Raw genomic sequence first — 20,143 nt, 5'->3', positions numbered from 1 at the left:
GGAGCTGAGAAGCCCAATGTAGACCCAAGGCCCAAGGGCTGGTCTTGGCCTGAAGATGTTTTGGTTTGGTCCACATAATGGTGGCCTGCTCACAAAATTTCAAAATTAGTTGCCAACATTTAAAAAACAAATTCTTCTGTCCCCCTTTTTTTCTTCCCCCATTCTCCACTGATAGGGTCTCCCTACATTGCCCAGGCTGGTTTCAAACATGCAATCCTTCTGCCTCAGCTTCTTGAGTAGCTAGGAATACAGACACATAATACCATGTCCAGTTACTTTAAATCTTTTATTTGTTTGTTTGTTTGTTATTTTTTAGTACTGGATATCCAACCCAGCACTTTGTGCAGGCTAAGCACAAGCTCTACTGATGAGCTATAATCTCTAAATATCAGAGCACTTCTACCTAGAGATTTCTTCTGGTTCTCTGCGGTGCCCGGCGGGGGGTGGGGGGGGGTGGGGGGGAATAAAGCTCTCAGCCAGCCTGTGTTGATAACAACTATGTGCTGACAACTGGCTGGAGGTGAGCAGAAGCTACCCCTTTAGTGAGCTCTCTGTCCAGTTCAGCCCAGCCTAGCCTAGCCCAGCTCTGTGCCCACCTGGCTCTGCTGCTGAAGAGATGCAGCTCCACAATTGTTTTGGAAACTGCTTATGAAGACCTGATACCTGGCTCCCCAGAAATACGTGGCTACTGCAGGTCAGATTATGGTGCAAACGCTGGGGTCAATGGCTTTCCTGTCAGTCCTGTCAAGACATGTGTCTGGGCCTGGGTTTACTCCTGACCCCAATCCAGTCAGCATGCAGTGCTCTGTTCCCGGAGCACATCTCCATGAACCATCACAGTGAAACATCCTGCCTCCCTCCTCATTGAGAAAATTAAGAAGATTTTTAGTTCTCTTGAGAAGGGATCAATGGTCATGGTGATGTAAGTTCTGTCCCCAACAGAATCAACTAGAGGCTCTAGGGAGAGGAGTCAAGCACTGAAGCAATACAGGGTGCTTATCCTCTGACAACTGCAGCTGGGGCACAGAGGGAAGCCTCTCGCTGATCTCGCACTAGGAGGATGAGATGAAATCACTGAAAGGTCACACTTGCACAGGGGAGAGGGATATTTTCCAAGTCCTTCAGGGTTAACAGGACCAGGCAAGATAGAGCCCAGTGCTTTTCTTACCTGCTGCAGGCACGCTAACGTTATACTGAGGTAAAATAAATAGGAAGGCAGTCTTGGCTGTGACCTGCAAAACAAAGGAAAAAATGCTCCAGTTTAACTTCTTGGCCACATCAAAAGAAACAAATGGAGTCTGCTACCAGTTCCCAGAGCCTATCTCTTTTACATCTTAGACCCCAGACCTCTAGGATGAAGGGTTTTACCTAAGGCAGAGTTAGCACCAATTTTTGTTTCATTTTTCTTTAATGACATCCCTCCCAATACCTGCAGAGAGAAAAAAAAAAAACTTTGGGCTCCAGATGGTATTGAGACTTGTATAAACTGCAGATGGAATGAAACAAGCTGCACTTGGCAGGCTTAGAGCTCACAAGAGAAGGGTACAAATCTGTCATTCATTCATTCATTCATCATTTATTCATTCATTCATGCATGCATGTGTGTATTAAGTTCATTCTATGCACCCAACTTTGTAGAAGATGAGGTCACAGACTTCAAGGGGCCTAGGACCCACCTGATGTTTCTCCAGTGTTGGTTTTTTTTGTTTTTTTTTGGGGGGGGGGAGGGGTTGCCTGTACATTGGACAATGACCCCAAAAGTTTTAACCTGAGCTTCAGAAACAGAGAACTCCAGCTGCTAATTTCACATCTACCTATTATGGGGTATGGGACAAAACATTACATCTCACACTGCTGGCTTGTTTATTTCGAAAGTTACCTTCAATTTTTTGGTGGGCTGTGAAAAATGTGTGGTTGTCACCTGATTATTAATAGCTAAATCTGTACTGTGACAATTTAGCCAGCAAAGGAGAGATGACAAAATGTGGGGATTTGAAGCTTGAACTGAAGAACTGTCTGGGTTCAGATGTTGGCTCTGCTAGCCATCAGCAATTCCATACTCTGAGCTCATCATCCTTATCAAAAGATTGGAGCTATTTGTAGTCCCTTAGCTGGTCTGGAGTGAAACTCACCTTGAGCTGCTGCTGAAAGATCCCGAGATGTGTAGCCAGGGCTATGAACCATCACCTACCCTGTTCTAAGATAGGCACCAAGGCTAGGTGAGAAGGAAGTAACTTTCCCAGAGGGCCTCAGTAAGGGGCTAGTGGTTTTCCTCTACATACTGAGGTCAGAAGACTGCACATGGTGTGAGGTGGGCAGGGGGCCAAAGGAGTAATGGAAATATAGAAAAGATGCTTACGGACTCCCCATGTCACTCCAACTCTGGACACATCAGTGAGAGGGGACTGTTCTTAGCCTACCCTCCTTTAAAGAGAAAAAGCATCCCCAGCCAACTAGACCTGTGGCTCTGCAGTGGGCTGTCATTCACTTCCTACAGGAGGCGATGCATGGGGAGCCTTTCCATGCATTTGTGCTAAGGCCTTAAACATGTTCTACAAGTGTGCAGGGAAAACCCAAATGGGATCAGTCATGAGAAGGCACTCTGGAGAATAAAGCACCAAACATGCAGGTCTTCCTCAACCCCCATCCCAAAACTTGATTACTATGGTCTTTAAGGCCTTCTTCAGTCTCCCCAACATACCTTCCAGTCCAATTGTCTATATTTTCTTTAGAACAGATGTGCTTGGTTTCAGCTGAAATGTTCTACTCACTACTTCCTTTTGGGGGCTTTGGCCCCTCTCATTTTGTATTCTCCTTCTCCTATACCCCACCTCTGCTTGCAAGTGCGTGCACGCACGTGCACACACACACACACACACACACACACACACACATCACTAATCAGAATATCATCCTTCATGAACCAGCTCATGGTTTCCTCCGTAAACCTTTCCTAGATGCTCCCAGGGAATGGTCTGTCCTTCCCTGGAAGGTCAGTACCACACTCCTCTGTTATCATTTCTACATAGCTTTCATCAGGCTATCACCTCCTGGAAGATGGAGATTGTGCTTCTCATTTATCTTCGCATGTGCTCTCTAGTACCTAACCCAGATGCATAAAGTGCTCAGTAACTTCTCACTGAATAAGATGAAAAACAAAAAGCCCAATCTACTTCCCTCACCTGTAAATGTTTCCCCAGCTTCCAGTGGGAGCCATCCCCAGCACTGTCACTCAAGCTATCCCATCACACACAGCCTTCTCCTTACGACCTGCCCAGCTCCTAAACCACCCAAATCCATCTCTAGCACAAAGTCCTTCCAGACCACTCTGGCACCCCTGTCTGAACTACTCATAGTGCTCATCCTTAACCCAACCACCTTTATTTCTGTGTTATCTGCCATTAACTCCTTCAGGGTTAAATTCTGTCTTCACAGACTGAAATCCCTGTGAGGAAAGATCAGAGGAGGCAGAAGAAATGGGAAAAAGTAGTAGAGAAGACAAAGGCAGGCAGGCAGAAAATATTAACCAAACACTCTATCTTGCCCCAGCACATATCTCTCACTTAGTTCATTCAGAAAATGTTCTCATCTTCTTAATCTGTGGGGTGGAAGGGCTTCCTTAGGGAAATGCTTCTCCTCCTTGTGTGTGGGCAAAGGGTACATGTGGGGTTACTTCTGGTGCCTACCTTCTTCCTGAGAGAATGAAAGAGATAGATCCTCTGCCCAAAATAGGAGCCCAGCCAGCGGGACACAGTCTCTTGGGCTGTAGATCTCCTAGGCCGGACTGGAAGAAGTGCCAGACAGTGCTACAAACCCACAGAGTCTGCTACTTTGGTTCCTGCAGTCCTGGCCCTGAAGTACTCATGGATCATCAGCCTCCTGAGGTTGGCTGGTGTCCATTTCTAAGAAATATTATTATTTAATATGTATAGCACTAGTGTTCAACTTTGGCTACAATTATAATCCTGGAGAAGCTTTAAAAATCTCTATGCCTGGACCACACCCCAGCCAATTAAATCAGACCCTCAAGGGCATCAGCATTTTGTCCAGCTGTCCAGAACATTCCAACTGGTGGCCAAGTCTAGGAACCATTACACTTATTTTTTTTTAAAGGAAGAGAGAACTTGGTTGTGAGCTTCACATATATTCTTTCTCTAGTCCTGTATATACAGTCAATTCTCATTATTCACGATAGTTATGTTCTATGAAGTCACTGTGAACATGGAATCAGTGAATACTAAAACACTGCACCTAGAAGTAGGGTCCTAAAAGCCTCTGTACACTTTTTTACTAGCAGATAAATATATAATCTTGTTTTTTGTGTGTGTACTTCCATTTAAAATTCCTTACTTAATATATAGGGTCAATTCTTTAACATTGAAATTATGGCCAACAGCACTATACCTCATGCCTGAATCAAGTTTATTTAACACACACATTTTCTCCATAAGGCACAGCACAGCCATCTTGTGCTTTGGCACACGAGACAGCACTCCAACACGTCACTTGGGGACCATTTTATAACACTGAAATACCAACAAGAACACAAAAAATGCAAAAAGAAAAAAAAAGTGGCACTAAATCAACTGCAAAAAGGACACTTGTTCACAGTATGTGAGCTGGAACAAGAAGGCAGAGCACGGCCTCATTTCGTCTCAGCTGGGAACATGCATGTTGGGCAACCTGAAGTTTCTGCCCCACTGTGTACATCTGTGAATGACCACATGAAAGCCAAATATTAGTTCTGGGGTCATATATAAATTTTGACAAGTAAGTGAATTTGCAAAAACAAAAATCCACAAATAATGAGGATCAAATATTTGAGGGCAAACATGAAGGTCAGCTCCACAAGGTCCAAGATCTTTTGAACAGCTTTATTACGGTATAATTTATACACCATGAAATTCTGTCATTTCAAGTGACAACTCTAAAGGATTTGTCTTCATTTTTAAACTGTCTCTCCCTTCATGGGAATACAAATTCAAGGAGAGGAGCTCAACTGCCTTGATGACGATCCTCAATGTACAGCCGCAAAAGGTATGGAGGACACAGTTACACTACGTAATAAATGCTTAATATCTGGTCACAGTAATCAAGCAAAAGAGCCAGAGCTCTGCTCAGCTACCTGATCTGCAACCTGCTACCTGCTCATGCTTATATTCCTGTGCACGTTTCCCCTCCCTAGGTCTCTCCCAGTACTGAGCATGTAGTAGGTATCTCATAAATACCCATTTGATGAACTCATCCTGCAAGCAGCTGTGATATTTGGTAACCATAGATGAATGCTTAACATATGTTTTCTGAACATGATTCTAAGAGAGCAGGATTTAGGATCCTGAATTAAGGCAAAAATACTAGATCTAACATTTTTCCTTCCTGGGAAATGGTAGCAGAAACCAATTCTAAAACATGCATCTTTCTTTGTAAGTAGCTATGCTTGCTGCCACTTTACCTTATCTGAGCCAAATGGCATCAGTTTTCCTGTTTTATGGACGAAGAAACTAACCCTGGGGCACAGACAGGCAAATTTGTTTCCTAAGACCTCACAACTACACAAACAGGAAAGGTAATAGTCAACTCAGTTTTACAAACTTACTCCAAAATCAAGCTTAGCAAACCCACAATATGTCAAATAATAGAATGGTAACATAAAAAGGAAGCCGGGGGGGCGGTGAGAAGTAGTGGGGAGAGAAAGAGAAAGAGGAGGAAAACGAAGCTACATTAGTCAAAAAGAGCAATCCTAATTGTCCAGCATGAAAAACACTCTCTGCTTTCAAAAGCCCCTTGGAACCCCAAATCTTCATTCCCTAACCCTCTCCTGACCTCAGACCAGGTACCAAATGATTAACAAGCCCCTCTATGCAAGCACTGGCTGGGTTCATGTAGCACAGAGGGCGGAGAAACAGGGCCTATTAAAAATGTCATTCCAATTATTTCTCATCCCTCTAAGGCTGTTTATAGGAAACATTATTGAGTTTAATAGCATTTTAAATGCCAAGCTCAGTGGGCGAAAGGTTAAAAGTGACAACATGCTAATACATTAATGCAAAGAAGAACACTAAATTACATGGGAGGGGCCACCTCTCTCTCTCTGTCTCTCATACACACACACACACACACACACACACACACACACAGAGAGAGAGAGAGAGAGAGAGAGAGAGAAAGCTTCAATAAAATTTTAACTCAATCAGGGCATCAAACACAAAGTCAGGGATGTTGCATGTGCCTGTCTTGTCCTAATAATCCTAAAACTCTTCCATTTGCCATGTTCCATTAAGGGCACATGAACTTGAGCCCTTGGTTGCAACTAGACTAAAAGTTCTGGTTACATTTCTGCTTTCTGCTAAGTGTGCTGGACTTGAATTCTACACTGTCTGCTGTGGGTCATCTTGGGCAAGGTATTTAACCCGTTTCCTTGTACAAAAGTTAAAGTTATTAAGGGCTCACTCAGTACGGGCATGGTCCTAAGGACTTCACACAAATCATCATATGCAATTCAACAACCTTATAAGGTATACTAACAATAACCCATTTTATAAAGTATGGAAACGATAAGGCAAAAGGATGTGGTTTTCTTAAAAGATCCTGCCTATACCCAGCTCCAAAAAGCCATTATTTTCTGATTCCACTTCTATGCCAAAAACAGCCTCACACCAATAAACTTCCTGAGAGGTCTTTCTACAAGTTTAAAATGTATTACTGCTTCCCCACCGTGTGAAGATGAGGTCTGAGTATCATCTCTGTCTGACAGGCAGGAAAATGAAGCCTGCAGGGTTAACCACTGGCTGCCAGCCACAGGTACACAGAGGCTTCCAAGTGCCTGAGTCCATTCTCCTTTCACTGCAAGTTGATAGCTGAGCACCAAAGATAAAAGAGAAGAATTCAATAAAAGCAGTCTCATTGCTTCCCTGGAGGTATTCAACCCTTCAGGTTTATTTTGTTTTTCTCAGACAGACACATCTGTTCACTGGCACTGGGAAGGGGCTGCATGTGTAGATCAGGCCAGGATGGAGTATCTATTACAGAAGCAGCTCTGCTCTGAACTGCTGGTGGAGGTCCCAATGATGCCAACCATGCCTACCTGGCGCATGGGTCCCTCCACTGACAGTGAGGACACTCATTTCTCCTCCTTGAAAGCATAAAGTGAAGTAAATTGTCCAACTGAGGCTGGAAAATTTCCCCACTCCCCCAGCTCAGCCTTGTTTTCAGGAAGCCAAATCATCTCCACTCAGGCTTTCCCAAAATTGATTTTGCATCTTTCTGCTGAGGCACTGGATAGGAAAATTTCAGTCAGACAGGAAAACATTGGAAAGTTACACCCAATTGGTAAGAAAGAGTGGGGTTGTTTTGTTTTGTTATGTTTCAAATAAAAGAATCTTCTAGTCTTTCATTCCTGGAGTGTTGGTTTCCTAAACTTCTTGCTTCCCAAGATCTTGGTGGGACTGCTGATCACCACAGCTTCTTGTATGTGAGGAGACACAGGTAGGCAGGTCTGTAGCGTACTGCTGCTCAGTGACAGCTGAGACAAAGATGCATTTCACTCCGGCTTTCTGAAAATCCCTATTTTGGATGACCAGAGGCTGGCTGACAGGAAGAACTGAGTGCCTAAAACACAGAGAGCAGAGCTCTGACAGTACCTTTCTGTGTGGCTGTTAGCAAAGCCTGGAGATTCTGGTTTCCTCACCTAAACTGCCTTTCCATGAGAAATGAGCAACCATAAACAAACACACAGGCCACAGAGTCTCCACGATCCTGTGATCACCATGCTGAACAGACTCACTACTGACAGTCACAATCACAATCTTAGATCAGATTTTAAAATGGCAATGTATTTATATGAGAAAATACTGGAATAGCTAAGCCATGCTTATAAAATCACATTATTTGCTTTATTACAGTCATCAGTTCAAGTCTAAACTTTATGCTGGGATAAAGAGGAATTAAGAAAGGGGAACATGAAGAATCATAAACATCTTTGAAGTTGGGGTTTAAAATATATATATATATATATATATATATATATATATATACACACACACACACACACACACACACACACACACACACACACATACACATATATATATGGCTCAATCTTGCCATTTTATACACCCCAATTTGGGAAGTTAGTCAAGTACTAAAAAAAAAACAGAGGTAGCCTAGGGACAGCTCTTCTGGCTTCCTTTATATCCACAACTTAGAAATTTAAGAAGACTGCATATTTATGCAACCTGTACTTGCAGGTTGAACTTGACCCACTTGTCTACAAATAGTTTATATATTTATATAAAATATATGCATGTGTGTGAATTTGCATTCCCTCTACTAAATCCTACATACCTACACACACACACACACACCCTCAGCCCTCTAAAAAAGGGCCCTGGATAGATATAAACTCATTACTTGTTTATACGCATCACTCTCCTCACAGCCTTCTCCAATAGCTTTTCTCCTTCTTTTGCTAGCACAGTATATTCATAAACTATTCCTTATGGAAGTTAAAAACTAAATAAAAATTTTTAAAATTCATGCAAAATGATTTTTAAGAATATTAATGTGGGGCTGGGGTTGTGGCTCAGTGGTAGAGCACTCACCTAACACTTGTGAGGCACTGGGTTCGATCCTCGGTACCACAAAAAAAAATAAGTGGATAAAATAAAAGTATTGTGTCTGTCCATAACTTAAAAGAAAAAATTAAATTGATGTGGTCTAAAACATATTTCTCCTGCACTACATGGCAGAGTTCAGATTACTGGTTGTATGTGGATATTAGAAAAACACACATTGGTCAGAAAAAATATTTTTTTTTTTGGCCAAAAGACATCTGATAAGATCCATTATCATCTTTTAAATGAATTAAAACTTGAGGGGCTGGGGATGTGGCTCAAGTGGTAGCGTGCTCACCTGGCATGCATGAGGTACTGGGTTCTATCCTTAGCAGCACATAAAAATAAAATAAAGATATTGTGTCCACCTAAAACTAAAAAATAAATTTAAAAATTTTAAAAAAGAATGAATTAAAACCTGACACAGGGGGAAAAAAGGGTTTTGAAGTATAGAATTTTAGGTTGTGACTTTTTTTGAGTTAAGATTAGATAACATTTTAGACTTGACTGCAGGTAAGAACCACCTTACCAATATATCACAATGGGGTTTTAACTGCAGTTTTTGAAGCCACTTTAGCTCCATAAGGCAGGAAGTGATACAAAAAGGGGTAATTCTAATCATTACAGATAAGTTGGTGACAGTCAGTCAATCACAAATCATAAGCAAGCATTAGCACACGAGCATTAAAACTAGGTGCCAGGGAGAATCATCCCCTAGGAACTTCTGGCATTTCCTGGTGTTTGGGGAAATGAAAGGATTATTCAGGGCTCCTCAGACCTGGCAAAGCTAGGGCAGGCAGGCCCAGGTGTATTTGCCTCCAGTTGCTTATTTGCACTTTGAGAAGGGGTAAGAGGGCAGAGGGTGATCTACTGTGATCATTATCAATGATTTTCTACCATTTGGAAAGTTTCCAGCTTAGAACATCAGCATGTCAATCCCTGCACTTGCCTGAAGAGCCAGGCTTGTGTTTTAGAGCTTGGTAGAAAAAAATGAACCTTGAATTCACAGGGATGGAGCAAAATGAAGGCATCTCCAGGGTCATAAACCACCCTGTCCACAGGGCTGACTCTCACAGGAAGCCTTGGGATTCTTCTAGGTGAAGGGCACACGAGGAGGTTGTTCACCTTCACCCATGTTTGAATTGAGCAAAGAACTGGGGCTGGAAGGTGAATATAAGTTTTTTCAATGTTAGATGGGTGTTCTCTGCTCCCAGTTTCCAGACATCCCTCTTCCACAAAGGGAGCTGGTGAAATGATGGATTCATGGGCCATTCCAGCAGCATTAGAAGACACCGGGGCAGGCTGGAGACTCTGCTCTGTGCGCTGTAGTCACACTTTCTTTGTGACTACAGCGCATATTGTTCCGATGGGAGACCATCAGAGCAGCCTGGACTGGTGTGAGTTCTTTGGCTTGAGTAGACAAGGACCACTGGCATGAGGACACAACTTAAAGGTTTGAGTCAGGTGACTTAAACCAAGACCAAAAAGGTTAACTAAAAATTTCCAGCATTCAAACATACCTGTTGCTCAGCAAATAATATACCCAAGGGGGATATGCAGAATCACCTTGAAAGTGAAGGGAGATGACAACACAGAGTGCCAGTTTTCCAGGAAGACTGCTTCAGAGGAACAGGAAATACAAATTTAACACCAAAGGCCTGACCTCAGGTAAATACTACCCACACTTTGTCACAAACCAGTCAGCCTACACCCCTAAAGTGAAAAACAAAGTCTGGGCAAATGTCAATATTTAGATTAAATGATTAAATGCCATACTGTAGGATTTCTCTCTCTCTCTCTCTCTCTCTCTCTCTCTCTCTCTCTCTCTCTCTCTCACACACACACACACACATACACACACACACACACACACACAGTTACATACATTACTATGAAATCTCATTATATTAACTTGAAAGAGACGTTCTAAATAATATCTAAAAAGAATTGGTGCTTTTTCACAGCCTAGCAGGGCCAGTCTCTATCCATGCTCAGCATCCTACCATCTCACTGTGACCTCACACAGGAGGAAGGAAGCTCAGGAAGAAAACCAAACATCAGAGGGAGAGTGTGCACCTGCCTGAGCTTATAGCTGGTGCCTCAGAGGCGTCAGGCCCTCTCACCCAAGTCTCAGTGTGCAAAAGCCCTTTGCTGATGATTCCAGTCTTAGAACCAGATTCTCTTCCTTTTTTTCTTCCAACCACTTCTATTCCCTACCACCACCACTGCCACCACTGCACCCACACCCTGAGGCAGCAACCAAAGCCCTGGTCATGTACAGGGCAGACTGAAGAACTACCCCTGGGTACAGTTTCTGCCATCTCCCCACAACCAGACACTGAGCAAGGCAGCAGACCCATCTACCCAAAATATCACAGGCCCTTTTCGACAGTTCTCTGTGGCTTCCTGTTGCCAGGAGAAAATCAGGACCACTGTGTGGCATTCTAGGACTTCATAGGGAGCCCCACCTCCCCTTCTAAGCTTTGTTCCCCTAACTCCCAGACACAGGAATGCTAGTCCCCTCACTCCAAACTCTAACCAGCCAAGATTTGCACCCCAGTTAGACAAATCAGTATGCAAAAGACCATTCACAACCTGCTATGATTTGGGTATAATTTGAATGTTCCCCAAGGGCCCATGTGTCACAGACTTAGTCCTCAGGTGACATATTGCAAGATGATGGAACTTTTAGGAGGTGGGGTCTGGTGGGAGGTCCTTAGGCCACTCAGGGAGTGACCTTGAATGGATCTCTTCCCCTGTCTGTGCTTCCTGCCTCAACATGTGAGCTCTCTCTCTGCTACTCCCACTACAACACACTATCCTCACTAGAAAGCCAAACCTATAGGCCTGCCCAGTCTTGAACCTCCAGAACTATGAGCAAAAATAAACCTCTTTACTTCCTAAGTAGCCTGTGCCAGGCATCTCATTATAGTTACAGAAAGCTAATACACAACCCACCAAAGTCACTACTAAAGGCTTTGTCCCTGGGTGATGATGTCAGGAGGTGGGGCCTTGTAGGAGGTCCTTAGGTCACTGGAGGTATGCCCTCAAAGGGGCTAGTGGGACCCCAGCCACTTCCTCTCCCTTTTGCTCCCTGGCTCCTAATGAGGTGGGAAGTTTTGCTCTGCCACACGTTCCTGCCATGATCTGCTGCCTTGTCACAGACCCAAAGTAAAGGATCCATTTGATCATGACTGGAACCTCCTCAATTGTGTGCCAAAATAAATCTTTTCTTTTTATATTTTGTTATGGAGATAGGAAATTGACTGATACAATCATCCTTATAAGGGAGCATGTTCAGGGGTTCAGGAGACCAGCAGAAGGGCTCTGACTGATAAGGTTCTGAGGCCACGCCATGCTCCTGTGAAACCTTCGCCAATGAGGTTCTGACTGGCCTGGATCTTGAAGAGATGAACAGGCAAAAAGGAGACAGGAGAGGCGCTATGGCAGAGGGAAAGACATGCACAGCAGTAGGGAAGGAGAAGAAATATGACTCCTGGGGAAAATGATGGTTTGTGTATGGAAGATGATGTGGCTGTAGGCTGGCAGGAGCCAGGTTCCATAAAGGGCATTATATGGCAGGTATGCAAATTGGACCTATTCTATAGGGGGAGGTGCCTCTTAGGATTTTTAAGCACTTTTGACACAGTGCAATTTCCACTGAAGAGATTGCATCTTGCCATGGTATAGAGAACAGGCCAGAGAATGGCAGAAAAGACGGACCACACAGAAAACAGTCAGGAGGTCAACACAAGTAGCAAGAAGGGATAACACAGGCCTACACTAAGGTCAACAGCAACAGACACAGGATGGTATCCAGTGATTTTCAGAAGAGTCGACTGCATATGACATTAAGGTGAGGAGTGGTCAAGACTGGTGCTCAGGCACTGTACAGAACAGATACATGTGTGTAATTTAATGACATTCTCAGGCATCCTTGATGGCTGGGGTGGCAGAACAGAGAAGGTGCAGACAGAGAGGCCAGAGGAATACAGAGGAAGGAGGCCCAGTAGCCAGGAGAGGACAAAATTCTGAGGAGTCTGCTCAGTTCAGCCAGCAGCTCCAGGGAGTTTGGATCAACCCAGGATGGCAGTGGGGACTATGTGAGGGCAGGAATCATTATTGTGTCCACTGGTGGGTCCCAAGAGCAGAACAGTACTCAGCATACAGTGAGGCCTCAATAAGTATGTGGGAATAAAGGAATGCATGAAGTGTCCATTAGATTTGGGAACCAGAAGATCATCAGTAACTTGCTGAGTGAATGCTGCAAACAAGAGCAGGCAGAAGCTGGCGCACATGAGGAGATGGGACAGAGTGTGAATTGCTTGTTCGAACAGACAGCTTGACGACTAAAGAAAGCAAAAGACAGGGAGCTAGAGGTGGGGTGGAAGAAGTCTGAGCCTGTGTGAGGAAGGAGAAAGAGGAAAGGTGAGGGGACCACAGGGAAGTTTCCCTGAATCACATTAAGGCCAGGGGTATTTCTTTAGGAAAAGAGATGCAGAACCGCAGGGAAAGAAAGGGTGTCCAAGGGGGAACACTGGCCCTCAGCAGCTCCCTGTCTCTCCCTGCCCCAGATCCCAAGACTCCTGGCCTCCTCTACAGTTCTGACACTTATCTGGATACATATACTACATATATGCTCAGTAAACACCCCTTGAATCGATGTAATTCAGAGGATATCGAGCAAAACAGGATGTTGAAGAGGAATATGACAATTTACAGGAAGAGGAAAAAAACAGAAACAAAACCAATCATCCCTAATCAAATTCACAGAAGCCTGGGGAAATCCTCCACCATCTAGTCAATGAACTCTTCAGAACCAATGCTACACTGCTACTCTCAGCAGCTGTGACTTCATTTCATTCTGTCTTAAGAGGGAGAGGCAGGGCCACATGGACAGATTTACAAGAGCTGGCTGCTCTGCAGGTTCCTGGGAGGAGAGATGCTAGGGGATCTGAGGGCCAGAGGTGCATGAACTGCTTCAGCTTCCTAACAGTCTAGGAGCCTTTACTGCCTCTTGGCCAGACTGATTGGTTTGGAATTGTAACCCACACGCACACAGATAAGCTCCTGGCCACCAGCCAGGGTCCATGCTCTAGGGCAGGCCACGGCTGCCACCACAGCCACAGGGCAATTCCAAACTTCCTCCTGGATCACACAGTAGCCACACAGGGTTTACCAAACAGAGAGGTCAAGGAAAGCATTAGAGTTGTGTGTGTGAGCACACATGCACATGTGCACGCAAAGCAAGCCAAAAGACACTTTCACACCAAAAAACACATCTTTATGTAGTGCTGTCTCTAGCAAAATGAAAAAAACTAAATTGATCCTTCAATAACAAACTATGCATTAAGCATAGGCTCTGGGAGAAGCACAAAGCTACAGGCAATAAGAAAATAACAATACCTACTTTCTTCCTTCAAAGGCTCAAAGACCCAAAGTAGGAGCTATTCTATCAATCTAGTCTTATTGTTGAAATGGTCAGACCAACTATATCTATTTGAACATTTATTGTAAGCCAGGCAAGGCTAAGGCACTTTATCTAATTACCACAAATAATAATCCTCCACACCCCTGAAAGGAGCAATAATACATCTAATGTGTGAGATCTTATGAAATGCCAGGTCCCATGCTAAACACCAAACAGGGATGACCTCATCTAACCTCCACCTGTATAAGGAATGACCACATTGCTACCTACAGGTCTCCTAGCACATGCCAGGAACTGCTCTGAACACTTACAGAAATGATCTCATTTGATCCTTCCAGATATCCTAATGTACAAAAAAAAGTGAGTCTCAGAGAGTTCAAGAAACTTGGCTCAAAGCACACAGCTAATAAGACCCAGAAGTGGAACTGGAACCCAAGATACATCTGACTGTGACATTTAGACTCTTAATCACCATGCTATGTGAACGATGTGCCCTAAATGTAATGACAAAAATGAAACTTTGATAAAGTTAGTTTTAAGACTAGAAAAGATGTCACAGTTCAGAACAGGAATGTGAGAGACTGTGGAGACTCTCCCTTAAGAGCCCAGACTATGTGTTCCTTTATCCTTGTATCCTCACTGTTCTGGGCACAAAAGAGGGACTCAATGAATATCCACTAGTGCTCCAGGTTTGCAGGGGAAATTAGGATCTCCTCTGGAAGACTTCTAGGAGGAGGTGAGCTGATCCATAAAGATGGACAGAGAGTGAATTAGTGGCTGGGCATGGTGGGGAGAAAGCACTGGAGGAAGCACAGAAATGGGACGGTTCAGCTTAACTTAGTCGTAGTAGTTTTGGGGACTCTCCACTATGTGGTCCAACTTTACATCTTGCTGTCTACATGTGTCCCACACAAGCTAGTCTAAAATGGAAAAAAGAAAGGAAGTGTGGCCCTCTGGCCCCTAAAGCTTTTATCTATGCATTCATTTATTCTTTCCTTCTTCAAAAAGCTGCTGGGCCCCAGAGTGGATTGGTTTTGTCTTCTGAACTCATCAGTGGGGACATCATCCATTCAAGCACCTTGTGCTTTTAGAGATTGGCTTCCCAAAATAATGCAAGCCACAATAAAGAAAGGAGCACCTCCCTCAAGTAAATTTTGTAACAAAATTTCAAATTCTTTCTTTCTCCCCATAAAGTCCTAAAAACTGTCCCATAATTTACCAATTAACTTTATTCAATTACCTAATGGACAAGTGAGTCTGAGCTCTTCCATATGAAACCATCAAGGGAGCAATTTTTTGTTAGACACAGATATTCAAAGACTACTGGTAATCGAAAATGGTGACTTGCAATCCTCCTGCCTCAGTCTCCAGAGTTGCTGGTATTACTGGTGTGTGTCACCACAGCCAGCTTTAGAAACTATTTATGCTGCTACACTGGAAACTCCTGCTTATCCCTGAGAGGTGAGTGTGCAAAGCACTGAAGTAAGAGAAGGAAATGGGTTTGGTGGTACTTAAGTTTTATCTGAACCAGCCACAGAAGTTGGAAGCAGAGGCAGTTAATATGCTGCCACTTTATGAAGCAGGGAGACTCTGGTCTCTCCAGAAATTGGGGCAATAAGTACCTTAAAGTAGATGTGGTACAGTATGTGGCTTACTGCAATCAGGAAATGTCTGTCCAAAAAGACTGTTGTCACAGATTGTAGTATTTCAGGAACATCAGTTTAACTTTGACACCCTTTCTGATTGCCTGTCATCACACATAAGGCAGGATTCAAACAGGAGTCAGAATCTATGCATAGCACTGGGCTGGATAATTCTCCACCCTGCCCTGTGACCTAGGATACAGAGCTTGACATTTATGGAGTCTATCAATGGACTTCAGGGTGAATACACAGGACATGAGAAGAGCATCTATTACCCAGCTCCCTCTCTACGGGGCAGTTCTGGTAGTGACTTAATCTTCTTCCAAATGTCCAGTCCCTCTCCTTCAATCACACCTCTCACTGATATTCCCTCTCTCTATCCTTTCATCTTAGGTCTCTACCACTTCACCAACAGACCCTCTAAGACGTAGGGGCATCTCCCCACTTTTCAAGCCCTAGAGTGCTTTACTATTCCTTATCTGTTTCTGGATTCAGTCCACACCCTAGTTAACAATGCCTTCAATAACCTTTTCTCAATTACCGCACCTGTTTCCTGATGAGACCCTGACTGATATGGCCATGCTTCTCAAATAAAAGGCTTAATTCCAACACCACTTAATAATTAACCTCGTCAAAAGAACCACTGGAAACAGGATACTAAGTCAGAAAAATTCTCTTCCATACACAAGTGCTGGTCCTATCCCTCATGCATCCAATGGGGGCAGACAAATAGCCACTCTTTATGAGGTGCCTAAGTTGTGAATGCCCAAGTGTGGATAACAGTATCTGGAATGGTTTTCTTTGTGCAGAAAACACCTCAGAACTGGCTTCTCACAGGCTCTGATCAAGATGAACCACCAATGTGGGTCAGCAGCTGCCTGGTGTCTCAAGGGGACTCTGCCTAAGAAGGAATCGGGTGGTGCAGGATCATGAGGGCACCGTGGAACTCAGGTCGCAAAGACCAACCTCAGTTGTGGCTTTGTGAACACTCAGCCACACAGCTTATATTATTTTAGAAAAACCACACCCATTATGCTTGTGAATGGTTTTTACTGATGAATAATATCTTTTAAACAATGATCTGCAAGGACTTTCACCTCTGTGTGCTCAGATGCTCTACACAGTATCACTGGATGGCAGGGGTTACCCCAGGCTTCCCCAGCCATTTACCTCCTTTTCACAAAGGGATTCTCCCTCATTTTTTCAGGGTAGAGCAGCAACTGGAGTAAAAGTGGGCATGAGGGGGTGTTGCTGAGCCGAGCCGGAGAGAGTCTATACACAAAAGGGTCACTTATCTCGGGGATGTCTTTCTACCTTTTCCTACAGCTGAGTAGCTTGGGGGCAAGTTGTCTGCCAAGCTTCCCGCCCATGTAAACACTATGGCACCAGCTGGAGTTTGGAATCTGCTGAGTCTCTGCCAGCTGGAGACCTGGAGATGGGTTAGATTAAAGGAATGCATAATGAGAGTGGGGGTAGAAGACAGAGGCTGTATTTACACACAGAGGGTCTGCAAGGGTCAGTTAGGACTGGCCAAAGGGGGCTCTCGCAACAGAAAAATATGAAGAGAAAAGGAGGGGGTTTCAATGTGCCCAGGCACCACACCATACCCAAATGGCTCAAGGCTCATACATTCAGTTATTTTTTTCCCTTTTAAAAACTGACTTCTTTGTCCCTGTCTCAGTTCTCTGCAGCATCTCCCCCAACCAATTACACACAACCCTTTGAAAAGTTTGCAGCTGGCCGCTCAAGAAGGCTCAGCATGATCAGACAACAGGGACACTTGATCCCTACGATCCCAATTTGGGAACGTTAACACGGAAACCCAAGCCACGTGATGACAAGCAGGCCCTGGGCAGAACTGAGGCCAGGCAAGAGGGAAAGGCACAGAAAGCCAACAGTCCCAACAGCCAGGCCAGCCTCCAGACTTAGAGAGCATCTGCAGGATCCCAGCTGCAAGGCCCAGAGGGCAAGGATAGATGGGGCAGCCATAGACAAGACTAACCAGCCACTCAGCCCTTCTGCTGCTCTCCAGAGCAGAGTGGGACAAGAACTGATTGAAATCATTAGTCCCTTGTGGGTATTTGGTGGCCACACCTGCTAAGAAGGCCATTTGCATCCCTACTGCAGACCCTGCAAATAGGGGTGAAAGTATACTCTGATAACATAAGTCCATGAAATACTCTAAACCTCAAAGGGCTGCATGTACTGCATGTACGTAGGAAGAAGCAGGCTGCAGGCACAGCACAGCACAGAGTCAAGAGACCTGTTCTTGGTGGCTTGGCTACTACAGGATCGGCAGCCTCTGGATCTTCCCACTCCTACTAGATACCCTGATCTTTCAAAGACATTCTCTGAAGTCCCTTTGCTTCCATGGATTGTTCCCACAGGCTTCCTGAACATGATTCACCTCCAGGCCTGGAGTCCAAGCCTCTGGTCCTCTTGTGCCCTTGGAAAGCCCTGCTAGAGTAGCTGCCTCTATTCCGGCATCACCCGGACTTTTGTCCCAGTAGAGGGTCCTGAATTTTCACTGGAATTGTGCAAACTGGTGTCAGGAGAAAGCTCCATTCTGGTTGTCCCCAGGTGGTAGTCTAGCATCCCCACCTGCCCCAAGAGCCCCCTGTTGGCTTTTTCCTGTATTATTTTATTAAATCCATTATGTCCATTCCCCATGCTACTAAGTAGAGAAGCACACCTTTTTCTCACCAATTCAAATGAGATGCTGACTTGCTCTGCCTCAAGTCTCAACCCACCTTCCTCCCCCACTGCCATCACCCAGCCTAGAACTGCCAGGAAAAAACATAAACAAACATATATACACTTCACACACAGCCCCTTCCATGACTCCCCACTGCTTAAAGGATAATGTCCAACTCTTCAATCTGGCATTCCTAAACTTCCTGCTCTCTGCACCCTTGATTATAACAACTCTCAACACAAAAGCACAATCTCCCTGGGTATGTGAAAGTATACTCTGATAACATTAGTCCATAAAACACTCTCTAAGGTCAAGGAATATGTTCGATACAAACACATAATACTCATTACTACTATAGTCAAGGCTCTGACAAGGCCTGTAACAGAGAAATATGTTAAGCCTAGCATTTTCCAAGCTGGTCTGGCCCAAGAACTGTTTTGTAGCATTTAACCAGAGATTCTCTGAATGCTTTTTTTGTCTGGAACAATACCAGTCCTCTATTCTTCCTTACCTTTGCCCTTCTGCCTTGACTTTCCTTTTGAAGGTTAGCTTTGGCCTCACCCTAGAAGTCTTCTCACCTATCCTAACCTCCCTCACCCCATGGCTGGCTGCTTCCTTCCCTCACCTCTGAAGCACTGCTGCTGCACCTCCTTGCTGAAAAGTAATAGATAACAAGGGTTAAGAGCTCAATTTTGCATTCAGAAAGACCTGTGTCCTAATTCTGCCCTCATTCACTCTGAAATGGAGTTGTTCATCTTATTTGGTGTAGACAGAGACAGAATCTATTAAAGAGATTAGTGGTACTAGAAGGTCAAATCTAGCATATGGCCTAGCATGTCATAGGTATTCAGTAAGCAACAATTAGTAATTTTTCTTATTTAAAAAAAAAAACATTACTTTGTCATTTATGATTTTCAGTGTTATCTTCTAGGTGGGAGTCCTGTTCCTCCTCCTACTTTCTCTATATGAAGTGGGTCTAAGTAGGTGTCGACAGGCAGCCACCACCAACAGCTCCATCTCCCCCCTGATAGCAAGTGAATGCACACCTTTCACATGCTGGAAGGTAAAGAAGGGTAGGTAGTTTACCACCAGCCCCAGGTTATCAGCCCTCAGCAAGAGGAGATTCTTCAAGGCAAGCGAGTCCTCTAACTTCACAGAACCCCTCACTGATACCACATGGCCTGCCCTCACCACCTGTGAGCTTCCCACACCTCTGGCCAGGGGTGCGGTGGGACAGGTGCCTTTCAGAAACCAGAGTGAACAGTTCTCACCGAAAACTGGAATGGGTGGCCCACTTCCACACCACCCCATCCCCCACCAGGCAGCAATGGGCTGCTGTGTTGGGTGTATACTTTAAATTTTCAATTGCCATTTTAAAAGCTTAAAATTCCACCACAGGCCATTTCATTCATGAGATTTATGCAGTTAATATGTGGAACTGAGAAGTTTCATTTCCACTTTGAATCAATCTTGAGTTTTTCTTGATACTTTCATATAGGCTTCAATAAAGTTTAAAGGACCCCTGTATTAACCCTCTCTTCAAAAGGCTTCTGTAAAGTGGAGTTTTCGTTTATAGCAGGTGGAAATGAAATCTCTAAGGTCCAGAGCATGGGCTCCTCTCTCCAATACCCTTAGCAGCTTTGCTGCAGAGCCCTCCTCCTTGTACACTGGCCTTGCCCATGTGCCAGCTCTCTCCACCTCATCCCATGAACCTCTCCTCCTCTCCAAACACTAATACAAACTTTCCATCTCATCCCATGAA

General features: G+C 44.3%; 1 protein-coding gene across 1 annotated transcript in view; it reads right to left on the bottom strand.

Moving 5' to 3' along the window:
* The window catches only part of Tram2 (translocation associated membrane protein 2), a 76,767-nt gene that overhangs the window by 34,641 nt on the left and 21,983 nt on the right, over positions 1–20,143 (bottom strand). The window contains exon 2 of the mRNA XM_026400898.2: positions 1,169–1,232. Coding sequence (XP_026256683.1) covers positions 1,169–1,232 — 64 coding nt within the window. The remainder of the gene's footprint in view (positions 1–1,168; positions 1,233–20,143) is intronic.

The sequence above is a fragment of the Urocitellus parryii genome, chromosome 8, assembly GCF_045843805.1.
Source record: "Urocitellus parryii isolate mUroPar1 chromosome 8, mUroPar1.hap1, whole genome shotgun sequence".
In the NCBI taxonomy this organism is placed as follows: Eukaryota; Metazoa; Chordata; class Mammalia; order Rodentia; family Sciuridae; genus Urocitellus; species Urocitellus parryii.
Note: the sequence above shows the minus strand (reverse complement) of the source record. Positions and strands in the feature narration are given on the sequence as shown.